At 43.3% G+C, this 19,520-nt stretch overlaps 1 protein-coding gene across 14 annotated transcripts in view; it reads right to left on the bottom strand.

Annotated features, from left to right (window-relative positions):
- ncoa2 (nuclear receptor coactivator 2) overlaps positions 1-19,520 on the bottom strand; it is a 60,399-nt gene that overhangs the window by 9,571 nt on the left and 31,308 nt on the right. For all 14 annotated transcript variants that reach the window (XM_085172625.1, XM_085172620.1, XM_085172615.1 and 11 more), the window contains 9 exons: positions 17,038-17,141; positions 14,289-14,466; positions 12,736-12,924; positions 10,455-10,556; positions 9,101-9,241; positions 8,774-8,921; positions 6,837-8,181; positions 1,009-1,207; positions 691-897 (listed from right to left, as the gene is read on the bottom strand). In XM_085172625.1, the coding sequence (XP_085028751.1) occupies positions 691-897; positions 1,009-1,207; positions 6,837-8,181; positions 8,774-8,921; positions 9,101-9,241; positions 10,455-10,556; positions 12,736-12,924; positions 14,289-14,466; positions 17,038-17,141 (2,613 nt within the window). The remainder of the gene's footprint in view (positions 1-690; positions 898-1,008; positions 1,208-6,836; positions 8,182-8,773; positions 8,922-9,100; positions 9,242-10,454; positions 10,557-12,735; positions 12,925-14,288; positions 14,467-17,037; positions 17,142-19,520) is intronic.

Genomic DNA, 19,520 nt, shown 5'->3' with positions numbered 1-19,520 from the left:
GCCCCCATGATGCTACATAAGGAGGAAAGACTAATATGTGGGAGTAGCAGTCAGAGAACTTTGTGCCAGTGTGGGTGATTGTTTCCTGTCACAGGAAGTGAGTCACGGTGTCATGGCATGATACGTTAAAGGGTGAGCGAGACACACACGAGGAAAGAAGTCCTTCCTCAGTACTCAGGAGCAGCTCTAAGTGTTACCACAGTTATCTAGGAGAAGAAAAATACATTTCTGTCTCTACTTGTTTGGCTGTTGTGAGATTGAAAGGTGGAAATCACACTTCACAAAAACCTGTCAAAAACTGAAAAGAGATTCATTACCGACAGTCAATCTAAACTGAGGAAACACATTCAGCGCTATGTAATCTGAGAAACAATGATCTCAAGATTTAGCCTCTGAGCACGACGGCCAATGTTTCAGGGTTTCCTTCATGCAGCTAAAGCCTGCTCAAATGTGATTTATCATTAGACTACAAAACTAAAACATAAAGCTTCTGGTAGCTAAATACCTGCACAGTAACAAGCAAGATAAGCCACTCTTACAGACTGAATATTTTCATCTAGTAATCTGAGAATAAACAAGCATTTAAACATGGATTTAATTCATTTTTTTAGGATATACTGAGGTGTGAAGGCAGTATCACACACATTCAGACAAATACAAGCTTCTGCAAATCATAACCATCACACCTACCTGCATTGACCATAGCAGCCTGGTTACCCATCATGCCATGATTCCCCACCATGCCTTGCTGCTGTTGTTGCTGCATAACAGTGTATGGGCTTGTGGTCCTTATGGGGTACTGTAATGATGGCTGCTGGGGGGACATATTCACGTCCAGAGACACACTTCTAACAGACAAACCCCTTCCTGGCTGGCCTGGTCGAACACCGCCAAAGTCTGAAGACAGGAATAAATGCAGCTAAGCCACATGCTCATTGGAGCATTTTATGAATATACAATATGGTTAGTGCACTTTTTTCTGTTTTTCAAACAAAGAAAGGGACTCACTAGTGGGTCCCATGCCGGGCCCGAGGCCCCGGTGTTGCGGCTGTGCAGCCATGACAGGACTGCTCTCAGACATCTGCAGGATGTCATTGATGATGTTCTGTTTGTCCATGGGACTGGGCAACGAAACAGGCCGCGGCTCACAGAAGAGCTGTGGCTGAGCGTTCTGCAGGTCATTCAGGATGTCGTCCAGCTCCGATGACTAGAGGACAGATAGACAAGTGGGAAAAAACATGTGAATTCAATTTGCTGTTAAGGCTCCCATTAAGAAACCCTTCACTCATTCACCTGTAAATGCACAAATCTAAATTATTATTAAGCACATCTACCGAGAACAAATTTCCACGAGGTGTCTTTCAGTGGGATTGGCCTTGTTTATAAAACAGGATAACTAGAAGAAAAAAAATGGAGCACTTTACATCAAATCTAGGCCAGACTTCACTTTGACTTAGCTTCCCAGATTCTCATTCTACTTTGCTCTTGCTGAGTGGTTCTTTCAGGAGGTTTATTACAAGTTCTCTACTTTTAAATCCAAAATTTTACTCCCACTGAACTAAGAAAACAACAAATACAGAAAACATGTGGCTACTTAAACTTTGTCCTGCCAAAGTAAAACAGTAGAGCAGATTTAAGCAGCAGTCAGGCTAATGCCAACTGTTTGAACTCCTTTCTGCCTCCTTACTGTAAACAGCTATACTGAGCCAACTCTTTGCAGCCTGAAGCTGCATTCATACACAGCTGGACTCTCTATACAATTTCTGTTTCATTTCTCCACACACACTCAAACACAAGGGCATGCTGTGGACCTGATCTTGAACAAAAGAACTGGAAGAACCACAAAAGAATAAACTTCTTAGTGTCCGTTTCACAACACTGGCATGGCGTGTATTTATCTTTCTGTCACAGATGCGGAGGACACAATAACAGGAACTCTCGAATAACGCAGCTCAGTAAAACATCTCGGCATCCCACACCCTTTAAAAAAAACAACAACTGTCAAAGCATTAATAAGCAATAACCAAAAAGAAACTACAATTCCACAAAAGTGATCCGGGCACTTTCTAGCCAGGCTTGAGGGACTTTGAGTAAATAAGTTGCACTAGCTGCAACTGTCCACCAGAGTGCAGCACACACAGAATCACTGAATCCCCTGATCATGACATACTGTACAGCAGGAAAGCAGCACACCAGCACTGTTTCAATGTTGTACTTGACAATGACATGTATTTGTTGGGCATGTAACTGCTGCTACAGATAGAAGGCTGCCAAATATGCCTGATAGAACAAATTATCTAGACGGCTCAAGGACTGCAGCCTCGTCTCGGTTATGCCCAAATGCACTTCTTATTTATTTATTTATTTTACATCTTGGAAGATTTTATTTAAATAGTATCTCAGTACAGCCGAATACAGACAGCCGCACATAGCTGATCACAGCTAGAAGCAGACAGGATATGTAGGAAAGCTAGAGAGAGTAACAGTGGGGGTGGTGGTGGGAGAGAGAAAAGCCCTAATGAGGTCAGGAATGATGTAATGCTTCTGTACACTCTCAGTTTGCTCTCCTCCTCCTCCTCCTCCTCCTCTTCAATTCTCTCTCCTCCCATTTTCTATTCTCTCCACTTCTCCAGTTGCTTTTACCCTTAATGGGTCCCATTTCTATCAATTCATGTTACACTCCACTTTCAAATGCATGTTGGTGCATGTAATGCAATGTGAGCCCTCCTTTTCTGCATCTCTCACCATTTTACTGTATTTCATTTAAAACAAAATAATGAAAGAAATCAAAGATTTTAAAACCATAAAAAGGATAATTTTTCACTGCAGAGTTGATTTACATTTCCAGCAGCCTTTGTAGGACAAATACACAATATATATATGAAGTGGGACACATGGCTAGTTGTAAGTTGAAGCCACATGTGAGTTATAAACAGCACATGTATCATAAAAGGCATCAAAGTAAACTGCAAGCAAACTATTCCAGCGCACCTGTATGAAAGGAGCACTGCAATTTTCAGGGAGTGTAGTAAGATCGTGATGTTTGACCTAACAACTTCTTTACTGAGTCTTTAAAAGGTCCAGCAGGAAAAAAAAATCCAAATTGCAACTACAAAATGCACTACTTAAAAACTCTGTTATCTGTTGCAATAGTTGTATTCGAAACATTAGTTAACATACAGTTTCAAAGCACGCGTTCAAAGTACTGAGCTGGTATTTAGTAACGGACCAACACTGCGAGTGTGACATGCGAGCATTCTCCAACTCTTCCATTAAACGTCCAGTGCCCTAATGGTGATGTGGACTTCAAAAGGACACAGGAGCCCTCCAGAAGACATGATCTAGCGCATGAAATTTTGTAGGAAAGGGAAGTGAGAAAGGCCAAGAAAAGCAGAAGTGGCACTGTCAAGTAAGGAAAAAGGAAAAAGTCACCCCAGAGTCATGCTGTTCTTTTGTTAGCTAAATGTAAACAAGTGTTAAATAAAATAAAAGTCAGGACAACACATGGCTCCAACATTAATTGCAACACTTGCACAGACATCTGACATTTAACTGGGAGTACAAGTGAAGATTTTCTGCTTCTGCATTTGGTGCAGAAAAGTTATTTCAGTCATTCTGATTTACTTTTTTGAGTAAATCAGTTTTTTGAGACTAGCTTAATTCCAGCTTTTTGGAAGCAGAATTTAAACCAGTTTTCTTTTTCCCCCCCAGTTAGATCCAAAATTAGGTGTCGATTGATCAGCTAGTTCTTGAAGTTACATTGGTGGACGCAGGAAAAATAGGCAATGGAAAAAAACTTGGACTCACTTTGTGAAGAGCCAAAATGTGATAGCTCAAAGAAGCCACCAAAGGCTTGCTGATGTGTAGGAAGTGAAAACTAGTCTGAGAGTTACTGTAAAAACTGGTGAAACCTGCATGCTGACCCATGTCCACTACTGAAAGCACCACTACTGGGAAATGTGGCCTAGTCTGACCACCTGTGGGCTTTTAACCCTGGGAAGAGAAGGCAGAAGGCAAGCTGGTGAAGGTATGTTAATACTCTGGGAATATTCAACTGGGAAACTTTAGATTCACGCATTGATGTGATATATTTTAAAATATATCACCTAGCTAAATATTACAGACCACAGAAACACCTTAATCCACGATGGGAGTGGCCTCTTTCAGCTGGATAATGTTTGCATCATAAAAATTCCTCAAGAATGATTTAAGAACGATAGTGGTGAGTTCAAAGTTTTCACTTGGCCTCCAAATTTCACAGATCTCAATCACACTGAGCATCTGTGGAACATGCTGGAAAGAAGGACCTAACAACTTGAAGAAATAGATCTACTTTAAACTTCTTGGTGCCTGAAACTGAAAACCTAAAAGCACACACTCAGACATAATGTGAGTACCATGTCTCAACAGGGAACACGGTGCACCACAACAATGTAGGTGGTTTTGACGGTGTGGCCTATTGGTGTATATATGGTACAATAAGAAGTCAATTTTAGCTCCAGAGATAGTCTTAAGAAAACAGAAAATGTAAAGATAGTGAAGCAGGTAAGAGAGTGAGTCAGATACAGCCTATTACTTCACTGGTCACCTAAACTTCTAATCTTATTTGGCAGATGTGACACAGCGAACATGTGACAAAGCCAGATGCTTTGGTCATGAGCAAGCACATGAAAAATGAAGTTAAAGATCGGATGAAGGAATAACAAACTGACTTCCTTAAATTTAATATCAAAGATTATCATTGTCAGGGAAAATATCTGGTAACTGCCTCGTCAATCGCTAATAGTCGATCTGATCGGCAGTTTGGTACAAGTCTGAACCACCCCTGTTTTCAGCCATACTCATAACTCCATCAGAGCTCTGCTCTGATTTCTCATTTAGCTCTGCTCCAGCCATCAATAATTCAGCCCTCAACAATCATGAGACCGAGAAAGGCAGAGGAAGGGAAGGAGCGTCAGCGAGAAAATAGTGGGTGAGGTTAGTGGAGAGGAGGATGAGTGGACTCAAACTAGTACAGTCAGCTCTCACACATGGCCAAGCAGTAAGTCACCAGTAAGGAACAGAAGCCCACTCACACACATGTAAAGGCTCTAATGAAGCCTCAGCTTAGTGCACGTCTAACAAAATGCTCTTGTTCTAGTTAATGAGATCTGTTAAACTGGAATGTGTCACCACATTAAGTCGTGAGTGTGTTAAAGTACTGAAGGCAAAAACCCAGAATTCCCTCATTTCAGCTGCACTTTAAATGTAGGGCAAACGAAATCCTTTTAAAATACAGTCTAACTGTGTCCCCTTGTATACTGGCCACTTCCACAAAAAAACCCTTTGGCATTACACATTAAAACCTGGATTTCTCTCAATTTCTAATTCTCTTTATTGTTTCTTGCACGTTCTGCAAACACACCACTCCCTCTCCCCTCTATCTCCATGGTAGCAGAGAGGACATGCAGGAGCATATGGCTCATCATTTTCCCTCTGCCTGCCGAGGCTGGCCTCTCCTGGGGGTATCTACACCTCTCTCCTCTCCTGTTCTTTGTTCAGTTTAACAGCGGCTCTTACTGTATTATCCAACCAATCACCTTTCCCTCTTCTTCACATTATGCACCCCAGCACACGAGCACATACTGTACATACACTGCGAGCGTGCATAGCTGGTGACAGTCGGTGCCGCTGTCTCTCTCTGAATGGAGAAAAAAAACAAACAAAGCCTAAAATATATTAAAAAATAAATAATAATAATAATAAAAAAAGATTGATTTTTATAAATTCCCTTAAAACCCACTCTGACGCAGGTTATTCTTTTGTAGGCGGACATTTCAAATTGGACAATCAAACCAGGTTATCTGCACTGTCTGATCCCTCAACCACAGTAAGCACAGTTTGCACACAGATTACCTTTTTATAAAAAAAAAATGAACATGCATTCTGACAAAAAAAATGTGACCTCTGTTCAGTGTTACTGACATTTAAATGGCATGCATGCAACCCAGGCTACGTGACTGGTCGAAGAAGAGGAAGCTAATGATACAGAGACAGAAAAGAAAAGGAAGGGCATTTATGTAATTCTATGTAATTTGTTGTAATTCTGCGGTTTAGCAGTGAAGAGTATGTGATAGAATGACACTTGCAGGCTTGCATAGGTGTTTAGTAGAGCGTGTCATGCGCAGGTTTCCTGTATGAAAGCTTGTGAGTGTTGGTGACGCCGGGTTTCTTTCCTACATTAGAGCATCAGCAGGTTGTTCTAAACACACTAGAACATCAGCTACAAAGAAATTTTGAGTTTCACCAGCAACACTCTGCCCGCTCACTTCCTTTGACTCCTTTCTCTCTTCAGCGCCAGTCTTGACCTGAGCACGGTGCCAAACCTGAGGAATCTGGCCAAAAGCAACCAGGATCAAATGGCTGAAGAACCACAGGGGCTCCTTCCAAATGTCACAGTTGTTTGAAGCTGGCGGATAGATTCCCTCAGCTGCCAACACACAGGCAGTGAAAGGACCTGATGTGTTTATATACATTAATAAAGAGCATACACAATGAGCTCAGTGTATATGATGGTAATTCGGAATGTATATATGCGCAACAAATATTGTTTGCCTTCTGCATTCCCTGACTGTTTGTACATTTAGCTGTAACATCCTGCATGGACGTGGCATCTGCTACCTAACCCAGATTCATGCAAAACAGAGAGAAGAAGCAAGTGGAGCAATAGAGGGCAGAAAACTTTTGCTTTTTGCAACAGGCTAAAGAGGTTAAAGTTAGTTTTGGGGTAACTCTAGTCCTTTACTCATTTCAAAGAAGAAAAAGACAGGAAACAAGATTAACTCCGTTAAACTGACCTGTTCAGCGCGGTCGTATCCTGCATCTTGTTTCTCCGCCTTGACCTGCGGGTGTTTGCCCCCTTCGACTTTCACTTCCCCAGGCTCTAGCTTAGGGACCTTGTCCTTCATTACAGTGTCATCCTTATCCAGTAGGTAGCGTAGCAGGGCATTGTCCTTTTTCTTGGGGCTCAATGGCTCCTGCTTAGGAGTAATGTCTGCCGCAGAAGCAGCACTACCGGAACCCTGGGGTTGGTCTTGGCCCATCTCTTTGCCTGTAGCCTCTGCGGTGAGCTTAGCAAGATCCACGGGGGATGTACTGTTCTGAAGCAGTTGGTGGAGGATTTTATGTTTTTCTTTAAGGGACGTGGCATGAGTGTTGCCACCCCGGACCCCTGTCCCAGCCTGGTCCTTGCCCTCAACTCCTGCACCAGGGGAAAGAGGCGTCTCCAGGGGTTCTGGCTTGGTGGTGAGCAGTTGCAGTAACTTGGTGTGGCCCTTGTTGTCATGTCCACGGCTGTGAGCATCATGGCCCTCGAGGGGTCCATCCCGCTCCTCCTTGGGCTCCACTAAGTTCCCCTCTGTTTGGGCCTGGGTGTGTCCCTGACTCATCTCTGAATGAGGTCCAAATGAGTCTCCTGAACCACCAATAGCACTGGTGGATCCTCCAAGTTTTGACATCAGATGAGCGTTTACCGCTGACCCTGGTGTGACCCCAGCTGGGGAGCCCATTTTCCGGTCTGGAGACCCTAGTGTATGTGCATGAGGGGGTCCATGCCCGTGTCCTACACCATGGCACTCACTAAGGGCCTGCAGAGCTGACAGAGAGCTGCTAGTGTAGCTGTTAGCATGGGTGGTAGCTGTGCTACTTCCTGCACCTCCAGGCCCTCCACTGCACATCCCCACTGGTGAGGGTGAATGCAGACCCCCTGCTACACGAGGGCTGCTTGCACCCCCAGGACTCCCTCGGTGCCTGGGTGATAGCATAGAGTTCTGCTGAGGTGGATGGGGTCCTCCGGCTGGGCTTGGGCTGGCACGAGAAGGGCTATTCATCCTCCAGTTGGGGCCCTGCTGTGGTGGTTGCATGCTCCCATTGTGGTTGTGTGGCTGAGGACAGCCAAAGCGGTAGCCCTGCATATGCCCCCCCATAGCCGTTGGTTCTCTGGGACCAGCAGGACCTGGGGGGGAGAAAGGCGTGCTGTTGCTGCTGATGGTAGTGTCCTGGCCCTGAGGCCCTGAACCTGGCAAGCTGCCTGGGGTTGGAGGAGTCATGGAGGGAGTAGAGGAGTTCATTGGTTTGGGAGCCATCCCTGTGGCCTGATTGCCAGGGCCCATGTCCTGACCCATTCCACATACTGTCTGCTCCCTGGATTTTAAAACACAAACACACACATTAGAAAAAAACAATACCAAAATTGTACATGGGAGTTCGAAATCTTAGAAAGCTGGCTGCTTTAAAGTGAAAAGGAACATTTCTGCATTTCTTCAAATACGCTTTTTACTATCATATGAATGCATGCACAATAAGATGCACAGAAAATCAATAGCGTCAAGGGTAAATAATCTATACAGTATAAACTATACTGCAAGAAAAATGCCAATGTGCATGCCAAGGATGGGATATGACATGTAATAAAACTCTTCTGTTTGCCAACAATGAGACAAAGTATGAATACAACTACATGAATTTACCATGAGGAGGAAGTGAGAAAATATGTTTGTTTGTTTTGGGGTTTTTTTCTGGTTTTGTTTCTCTTTGGGGGGGGTGTAACATATCGCTGTCTGATTTTGACCAAGAACACTTGGAAGCACATATTTTGAAAACCGTGCCATCCTCACAATTTCCATAAAGCCAACAGGCAGTGCTGCAGGGAACTCACAGGACAAAACATGCTAGCAAGTTGATGCCTCGGGTTTATGTCAGTCTTTTTGACTCACGTGGAGCAGGTAGGACATACCTCTGTAGGTTGTGCAGGGACATGTAGAGCTGAGGTTCGTTGGTGGCAGACGAGCGTACCAGTTTGCTCTTGGTGTGGGCTGAGACGATGGTTCCGTCAGAGAGGGAAAACCGATAGATGGGGCTGAACGCCTGGCCGTGTCGGAGCACTAGGCACACATGTACAATTTTATTGATGGCAAAATAACACTTTTCATTTGACCATTTCCTTAATGTGGCTGCAGCCCCTCTTTAAACAACCGTTTCATGCTAATGCAGCCATGCACAATAACTCTAATATCCAGGGCAAAAAATTTAACACGATTGTCCTCATAGTTAATGGAAATACCTTCCTGCTGGTGTCTCTTTGCAAAAGACATCTCTCCGTCATTCTGTAGGTGGAACCTTTGGATGCAGCGCCTCACAAGATCTTCCCAGCCCGGCTTCATGGATGCTCGTAGCAGACTGGTATCTAGGGATGTTATCTTACCTAAGCACACAGTACGGGATTAGAGAGATCTTAGTCATAAAGGAAAGCATTTCGGTTGACATACACAAATGTAAAGATTTAATGTCGACATTAAAAATAAATGTCTCTTCTGTTGACTCGGCCAGGATCTCAGTGGTTTAATATTACTTAAAGAATACATTATAAATCTTTGTTTACATTCTAATTACAGCTCACCCAACGCTAGAAATAGCTTCTGTGCTAGTAAACCGAATAGAAGGTCCTGACTATATAGGATTAGACATGGAAATACAATTACAAGTGCTGTCAGTATAAATTTAAAAAGACCACCATTTAGAGGTAATGAGTTCAGGGCAGCTCAGCCTCAACTATGTTTAGAGCCCAACAAGTACTCTCATGCTGCGTGTGTAAACACAGTCACAGCAGTGTAACAGTTGTCCCTCACTGGAATGCAATTTAAATGAAAGCATGATGCATTTGAAAGGGTGACAAGCACACTGCTGCTTGAATGACAGCCATAGGGACTGACTAAAGACTTGTCAAACTAACATCCATAATAGAACTATTCACAGCTCTGCACCATGTCCAAGAAGCTCTTGTAGGCATAACAAGAATGTAGAGGCAGTACTTTCAGCAAAATATGAGAGAAAAATAATGCTGTCAATCTAGAATAAAACAAATCACGGCAATTATTTAAAATTGTGCAGTCCAAATAAAGAGGCAAAGAAATAATAGCCCTGCCTAGATGCATGGCTACTGAGGTCTGTGTGGGAAACCACAGTAAATTGCTATACATGAGTGACTAAGTGTGTGTGTCTGTGCCACACAAGTGGTACGGGTACATCAAAGACCAGGTGAAACACAGACAGCTGTCTGTGTCTATGTGCCAGCGTTCAGGCAGGTACTTTACCTCCCAGAGAGCAGCCTGTGGTAGGAAGCTGGGTCTACTAAGTTGTTCAATCCTAAGGATCTTTACCAAGGATATAATATTCTTTGAATCCCTAACTGTAGTGCAAAGTGATTTACAAGCTGTTGACATCAAATAAGGTACTGCTGGAACTTTGCCTTACTAGAATCATTACACCATTCTTTTGATGCAGGGCCAAGTTTTATTTGAAAAGCCACATATGGAAAGATGCTATGCTAAAACAAAGATGCAATAAAAAAAAATCAAGAGCAAAGTTTTCTGTGAACAGCGGTTTGTAGTTCACTGCCGGCTGACTTGTTCGTGTACCTTGTAGGTCCTGACGTGTAGTGAAGCTCTCGTGCGTGGGAAGCATGGGTCTTTCCTTCGTTGGCACTCTGCGAGCTACACAAATCAGGCATGATTGAAAGTCTAAAAAAATAAAATAATAATAATTAAAAACTCAGAAAGAGAAAACAGAATAGCACAGGAAAGAAAATAGGAGATGGAGTATTAACAAAAAAAACAAACAAAAACAAAAACAGGGAGATAAACAGAAGAGGTGAAAGGGGGAAGGGATGGGAGAGAGGGGAGGGATGGGGTGTAAATGATAGAGACAGAGGGAGGGAAAGAAAATGAAATGCATGTTATTCCCAGGCAGCATAATTAATACAGTTATTAATGAGCATAGGGATCAGGGCTCCGCTCCTTTCATGAGGAGGAGCAGCTATCGCTGGCAAGGGAAATGATGAAGTGTGACCTTTGAAGGCGTGTGTGTCTCTCTGTGTGTGTGTACGTGTGTAAGCGAGCTTGAATGCCCATCTCTGGCTACTCTCACCTGCAGGAACATCTAACACTGATGACACCTCTCCTGGCTCAACATTAAAGTCTTTGTGTGTGTGAAGCGCTGACGGACTGATGGCAAGTATGACACTGCCAAGTCCAGGACTGGGGTGACCCCAAAAAGTCTGCCATCTAACTTTTCGGTGCCAGTAATACCCACACTCCCATACACGTTTCTTGTAAATGAATGCATGCCAATACTAACACACACACACACACACACACACACACACACACACACACACACACCTATTAAAAAGCCTCTTGGGTGGTCCGACCCTCAAATCTGTGAATCTACATTAATTTCTTGCTTTCCATCGCCTCCCTTCCTCCCTGTTTCATTTCTATAGCTGGACAGATTCCTGCACTGGTAACCACTCATCTTGCTTTGCCACTTCAGTACACACAAACACTGGCACACCTCTGGCCTGAGTCCTTTTTGGCCTACTTGCCAAAGTATGGCTGGCAAACAGCTGGTGCACAAAAAGCAAGCCAGAGAGTAGGGAAAAGGCTCTAACTAGATTTGGAGTGGAACATTTGCTTATTGTTTTAATTTGCCGCCGAGTTAAAGATTGGCAATATAGCCTTTGAACAAAAGGGATTTAGGCCGCTGTACAATCATAAGTCCTGAAATATTTTGGTTAAAGGTCGTTTGTAATGGAATTTTACACTCTTCAGCATCTCATGCTACCATCTAAAGCTTTGAATACCACTGAAATAGCCCTGTGACCTCTCAGTGACTGAACTCCGAAAGCAGAGCAGAAACAACATACAATTTAAAATTGTTTCCCTGGAAAGGCGAGCAAATGTTTATACAAGCAGCTAACACAAATTCCTCTTCTTTCTTTACACACAAATGCCCCCAAATGTGTCGAGTTTGTTTGTATTCTGTTGTTGTGTTCAAGCTGTTGTGAAAGGTACTGAATGACTGCTTTTGCTGTTGCATTACATGGTTAAAGCACATGGTTCCCTTGGAGTCATAAGCCCAGGTTTGGAAGGGATGTACATGAATTATAGATGAGCTTTAATGACAGCTGCCCAACCTCCCATCTCCCTTGTGTCACTTAACTTTTCATGGGTGTAAGTTGAGTGGCAGCAGCACTGCTCTTCATCATTTGGCTATTCAAATCCAGTTATAAGACAGATAATAGTCAACAATCAACGCCCTATGAATGACTAGCAGCTGATTATTACCTTAAATGATTTTACATTGGGTGGCAACCAGCGTTTCTTAAAGACAAGCACGCTTTCTTATTTTTTTTCTCCAGGTTTTGTCGATGGTATCTTTACACTACTTAAAAAAAAAAAGTCTGATCCCGCTCACCTCGACTAAACTCTCCACTGAAGAGGGCAGAATTCAGTCTAATGTTATACGAGTAGACAAATCTTTGCTTTTGTTTGCTTTTTAATTGAACGCTCCAAAGCAAAATGTCAGTTTTAATTGAATTGCTTTCTGAAGAGGTCTTTCAGTCCTCTGTCAAGTGTTTTAACGTGCTGACATAAGTGTGTGCAATTTCTAAAAGGGTCAGGTTGCTGAATGTTAAAATGCTTCCACAGATGATTCAAACACCTTTGTACTTCAGGCTATATTATTTTGCTCGCTCTTGGAACCTAATCATACTATAAACGTATTTAACAAGGTTACTGCAAATGTTTTAGACTTATTCAAAGCAAACTATAACATTTAACGCAATTGTGCCTAGTAGGAAATGCTTAAGTGTGTTTTATAGGGTGCCACTTTAGTCTCCCTTTTTCCCTCCTTGCATACCGTCTCCTTCCTCCTTGATGGACTTGGGCTCCGAAACGGCAAAACACTGCATGGTCTCATATTTCTGCTGCTGCGGCTCGTGCTCGTGCGGCTCTTCCTGGCTCTCGCCGTGTGGATTGACCAGCATTCGGCAGTTGAAAGTGTGACTGTTCCTTCTTGGACCCTCGCTGGACCACGGGACACCATTTACTAAATCGAGGGGGAGGAAAGGGAACAGGAGATTTTTTTTAAGCAAATTGTACTGCAGCAAAAACTGAACAACAGAACGCGGAGAATGGGAGCTGCAACGAGCGAGCCAAGAGAGGCTACCACGCTGCAAGTGAAAGACATAATGAGAGCAAGATAGAGAGAATGAAGGCAGAAAAAGTGTAAAAAAGAGAGGGTTGTTGCTGGGTAGAGATCAGTCATAATGAGCAGTTGGAACCCTGAGCCCTGCGCCATCTATCCACAGCTATGCATCACAGCCAGGCCTCCATATGCATGTCCTGTAAAACATCATTGCCAATCTTTCTTCTTCTCTCCAACACTTACACAGGCGCGAGCAAACACACCAGAAAGGGCACACACATGTGTAAGCGGCCGTGCGTGTACGTGCGCACAAAGAAAGAAACGTATAGTCACACACGCCACTCTGTTCACTCAAACTCCCATCACACTCCATCTGGTTTGTGATCTCATTCAGTGCATTGATAATCTCCCAGTATCTGGGACACAGCCCACTGATCGTTTCCAGGGTGCTTCGCTCTGCGCTGCTCTCCCACCCAGATGGGCTGGGTACTCAGACCTCAATCCGAAGCGCCACGAGAGAAGGAGAGGAGAACTTCGAGCTCCTGATAAGCTCCAACGGCACAGATCAAAAATCACCTCTCGTGCGGAAGTCATGCAGAGGCAGGATGTTAAATGGCCGCGGCTATGAAAATAAATTCTATCTTACGTGACAGAATAAATAGAGTAAGGTGAGAATAAACGCAATGTTTTCCGTGTGTGGGCTAAAAAATGGGAAAGTGAGAACATGAAAATAGGAACTTGGTGAGCTTTCGTGGCAGAGAAAGAGAGAATGACACAAATAAGTGAAGAGAAGGAGAAGGAAGGACATGAAATGGAAATATAGGAGGCGCACGATGCTGCTGACAGGGGAGAGAAGCCAAAAAAAGGAAGTTAATTAGCTGAAAAGGGAGGGAGGAAGAGTGCGAGCAAATGTTTGGGCTGAGCGTCAGCAAAAGGATAAAATGAAGAACCTATAGGTTTTTGCAGCATCCTAAAAGTCTCTGTTAAACAGCTGAATCAAATGCTTTCTGACTGTGACTGTTTAAATGTTTTAATTAATCTGACATCACTGCAACAACAGCCACCTACAACATACCTGTTTGAATAGGGAGAACGAGAGAGGCGAGGGTGTTAAGAAGCAGTGGAAGCACAGCACAAAGGACATACATGCAGAGTCAGGAAAAGCAAGGGACATGGAATAAAACAGACACAGTGAGACAGAAACTGACAGCAAGGAAAAAAAAAAAGAGGAAGAAGAAAAAAACAAAAACAATCTCTGAACCAACCGAGGGATTTAGGCAGCAGGTTCTTGATGAACTCAGCATGATCCCCGACATGCAGCACACTGTAGACACTGGTGTTCATCAGCTCCTCCTGGTTGTAGCGCAGGTACTGGGTCACGTTCTCTGACACGAACACAATGTTACCCTCCATGTTCACCACAAAGAAGAAGCCATCCAGAGCCTGGAGGATTAAAAAAAAGACAGTTCAGAAGTTTGTTCACGATGGACTGGGTCATTTTTCTCTCACTGGTTAATGGTCAGGATATCCAGTTTTAAGCATATAAACTCCACAAACAGATGCAGAGAAAGATGTATATTCTGCTGAATTCTATTGTTTGTTTGTCCTATTGTAATTTAATTACCAATAAGCTCGTTAGCTCATTATAATTAGGGATGTTCTATTTGCGCCTACTGTGCCTGAGATGTGATTAGTGTGCTCCAGCAAGAATGCTTATACAGCACAAAAATGTTGGCACAAATCATGGCAAATTCTACAATACGCAGTACTTCCACAACTCCCTAACAAAAAAGGAAATCTCGCCATGTCTGGTTATTCTCCGTAACATCCTCTAATGCACTGTTACCTCTATGATCTCACAGATAATGCCAGGCGACTCAGTGAAGGCGCAGTTTATCTAAAAACTCCAACGACTGCTGATGCTAACATCCCCATGACAGCCGACACATGTACTAGTTGTGTCTGAAGAGGAACGATTAGGACGCCATGTGCCGGGTACATGGATCACTCCCACAGACGCTCACCATCGCTGTGGCTGATAAAAAGCAGGATAAAAGCATGTGCCTGCAGAGACGGGCGGATGTGAAGGAGGAGCAGTACTTAATTGAAAGAATACAGCCCCAGGTCAGCCATTACACACAAGGTGGTGTCAATTAGGCCATCAAATCACCGGGAGCTCTTAAAAAGGGAATTCTGCTGTGAAGTTGATGTCAAGATAAGACGCAAGAGACTCTTCTCAAGGTGTCTCACCTCAGCTTAAATAAACATTATCTACACTACACACACACACACACACACACACACTTGTCAACGTGTAGGGTCACACACACGGCACATGAATTGTTCAATGGGTAGCAACAGGATCTATAACGTAAATGTTTATTTTGTATCGTGTTGGGTTTTTTGCATCCTTGCTCATCTATAACTATAGTGTATATGTCTCAAACGACACTTCCTAACAAATCTACAGTGAACCGACAAGTCTGGATGTAGCAAACCCATATCCCGGGAACACATGATCATGTTGAGAAGAAAGTTTTCCTTTGCACGCCTTAACACAGCACGATCTGAAAATAGATTAAGGAGATCTCATCTATCACTGCATGAAGCAGAGCTGTTCCAAAATGCAACACGGTTGTGTAAGTCCAGTCTGCATGAAGAAAGGCCATGAACTGCACAAGTAGGGCAAACAAAAACAGAGCAAACACTCTAGTGCCAACGCCTGCCTTCCTCCAGACACTCTTGCATAATGTTCTTAACCAATACCTTAATTTGCAACACCCTCCCTAAATACTAAATATAAACACTAGAGACATTTCTACAGCAACTACAAATTAATAAAGCCTGAATAAATACATTGTGAGTGATATCATAGAACCTATTGTTTTCACATATGATTAAATATTGCTACACAGCAGGTAATGAATTGCAGCAGGGTAGGAATCTGGGAATTTCTCTGGATTATTTAAATCTGAGTTCTCTCTTCTCATAAATTCTCGCTTAATATTAGCCATTTTCTACATTTCTGTCTTAAAGCAATTTAAACATGCCTCTAGTACTGTATCACAGTGATGCTTAACACTTTGTTGGTAGAGGCAAAAATATGCATGAAACACACAACAGCCTCTGTACCGAGTGGGCTAGCAAGGATGCAAACTACATGCCACAATAAATCATGTGACAGAAGAAGACTGCTCCCAGAAGGTTAAAACAACAGCACACTAATGTTTCTTCACAGCCATGTCCGTCTTTGAGTTGGCATGAGAGTGGGCAGCAGAAGGCCTTGAAGGAGGGTCATGGGGCGCGTGGGTGCATTTCCTGCCGACAGCCATACTCCGCAGAGCACACTGTAATTAGCCTGGGCTGGCGGACGGGGACATGGCTAGAGCAGAGCGGGTGTGAATGGCCGATCGCTGTGTTTTGGGGCTGCTGACAGATGGGAAAGCTTGCAGGCTGCACTGGTCTATATTTAGCTGCGAGTTAGTATGTCGATTCAGTGACGCTGGACCAGGAGAGCTATAAATATTCCATGACAGGACAGATCTAGAGGCGAAGGAAGAGAAGATGGGGAGGGAGAGACAGAGAGGAAAGAGAACTGAACAAGCAGGAGAGAGAAAGGGAGGGAGGAAGTGAGTGAGAGGACAGGCTCAATGGACTGATTCATCCGCCAGGCTGTTGCTTTCTTTCCTATTATATGTAAGCACTCCAGTGGTCCTTCGTGGTACAACGGGGCCCATTGGCCCACTTGTGATTTATAGCCAATCAGGGGTGGATACAAGATGCTGGCAGCTTTAACTCCGCCACGCTCACACACAACCACGGCTGGCTCGTTTCTAATTGTTCTCTGTAGATGGGACACTTTATATAGCAATCATGATTTAAAGAGGAGAGCATCTCCTGCATGAGTGGTAGCAAATGAGTGGAGTGTGGGGTACTTCAGCACGAGTCTGGCATTTCATAATATTTTCTTCACATACGGCGCTATGAGTAAGGAGGAAAAGGCCGTGCACCCACCTCCAGCATCATTGGTCCCAAGGCGTCTTTGTCGATCACACTTTGGCCTGTTGATGAGACGTCAGCCTTCTGCACCTCCTCCTCGTTTGCTGCTGCAGCTTTTTCTGTTAAAAGCGAAGTTAGTAAAAATTTAAGAGACTGTGTCAGGGCTCCTTACTGTTTCACAATGAGGAAGTTACTAAAAAAGAAAAGAAAACTGTAACATACTGTACTGTCAAACATGGAAAAAGAAAAGGCTGAAACAAACAACTTTACTTTTCCTCTGAAACTAACCCACATACTATAAAAGAGGTCAGCCACTGACGAGTCTTTTAACAGGTATCCATGGTGCTGCAAAGCAAACACATCGGTCCCCTTTGTGAAACCATGTGGCCATGGCTCACACCGAAGCACAGAGCAGCAGCACAGTGCGAAAGGTGTGTTAGAGCACACAGCTGCCTTGGGGGGGGCAGTCACTGTTTAGATTACTCTGTTATGCCAAAGCCCTGACAAACAAACAAACAAAAAAGGCCAATATGGAAACAATTAAGCACTGATGGTGTCCAAGCAATGTTGTTCCAAATTGGAAAACAAGTTGTAGCAGTCAACACTCCTGTTGATTTTCTATTAATGAATATGGATAGTATGAATTACTGAGCACATAGATGCGTATGGCTTATAATTTACTACTGTTTTCATCTTATGTCCAATCAAAATCCACTTTAAAAAAACATAAATAAATATAAATATCCTGTAAGCTCCTGTACCTGTGCTATAATGCGATGCATGTGTCCATTTGAGTGGGTTAATAACCATGCAGAGAAGCCTTATGTTCAAAGCGTAGGCTGCCCTACTTTTAGAGATGATGATGTGAGGCGGAATATCATTGGTTTTTTTTTTTGTTGTTGTTGTCGTTTCTGGCTTCTTCTTTTTTTTGGGGGGGGGGGGCATGTTGCTTTCGCACAATGCCAAGAAGCAGGCTGACCATATGGTGAATAAATATTGTGGTAAGAATCAAACAAAATTATCCTGTCCCTTGTATTTTCTTTTTGGAAGGGTGAAAGCAAATGCAGGGTTCCCTTGGCTTTGTGGGTTTGTGCACCATCGCACAGACACATATTCATCTCTTTCAGCATTAATGATGTGCGCATCAGCAGGGCCTCTCCGGGCCCAGCGGGGCCCTGTAGACCAGCACAGCTGCCTTGGGTGCAGACCCATCACTCAGTGTCAGTGCGGCCCTCCCTGCCTTTCTGTCTGGAGAACTGTGGAACTGTGCCAGACACGGAGAGGGACTGACCAGTTGGGTAACAATTGCTGCTTAACACACAACTAACAAGACATTTGCTATATACTGTTCCTTCTTTCAGATATTTAACAATTTGCTCAGAGTTTATTTTTATATTGTGAATATTGGAATAAATAATGTACTAGGCTCAACTTAGCAGCTACACAGACCCCAGTTTTTATGAGTCTTAACTGGGTGCTCCTGCCAACACAAAGTGTTAAAGAAAAAAAAAAAGCTGTAAAACTCTTGGCTATGCCATTATTCTAAAGGCTCCATAAGCATATTTCTCCACATATTGTCGGTGAAGGTGCAACAAGCTGGAAAGAGAAAAGACACGCAGAAAATTGCAACCAGTTTCCAAATCAGGGTAGAAAATGTACGCAGACAGTGTGAGAGGAACAAACAGGGATGAATTCATTGCTTTTTTTTTCATTCCTTTTTCCAAAAGCCATCTTCACCACATGGGACATCTCTACAGGAAGTCACCAATCAGAGAGAGATATTAAGTCACATAAGTGTAATTGAATACATGTAATATTGTCGCTATAAGCAGAAAGTAAACTAAATGTGGACAACAGGAAAAAAATATACTACTAAAAAATAACTACACCCCTGTTTCAGATCACATTAAACACATGAGGTGCAATGAAAAGCAAATAACAGTAGGACATAACATAAGCTCACAGCATCCACGTTTCACTTGTGCAGGATGAGATGCTCCCTGCTTTAACTACACACACACAAAAAAAAAGGTTCATCTACGTGGCCGCTGACGTATGGAGGACAAAGCAGAATAGGAAAAATAGCCCTTCCCTCAGGGGTTCCTTCTGTACTAAAATGTTTTGCCTTCAGAGTCAGGCAGAGGATGTCACTATAGCAAAGGGTTAAAAAAAAAAGAAAAAAAAAAAAGATGACAATGCAGAGAGGAAGTGTTGGAGGTAGGAAAGAAGGCAGCACAGAATAAGACATGACAAAAGGGGGTGGGAGCAACAGACACTAGCAAGAATTTGATTGTGATTTTTGCATCACCATTACATAACAGTTGGCTCTGTGAGTCACAAAACATGATGACATCATCAGCTGGTCTGATTCATACACACCTCGAGTGGGCCACTCTTTGTCTACCAGCCACTCGGCTGTTTTTTCAGCTGTGCGATGGTAAAACATTAAGATCAGCACGTTCCTTCAAATTGAAGCAAGAGAAGAAGTCCTGTTTTTT

The sequence above is a fragment of the Neolamprologus multifasciatus genome, chromosome 9, assembly GCF_963576455.1.
Source record: "Neolamprologus multifasciatus chromosome 9, fNeoMul1.2, whole genome shotgun sequence".
Classification (NCBI taxonomy): Eukaryota; Metazoa; Chordata; class Actinopteri; order Cichliformes; family Cichlidae; genus Neolamprologus; species Neolamprologus multifasciatus.
This window is presented reverse-complemented; position numbering and strand designations above follow the sequence as displayed.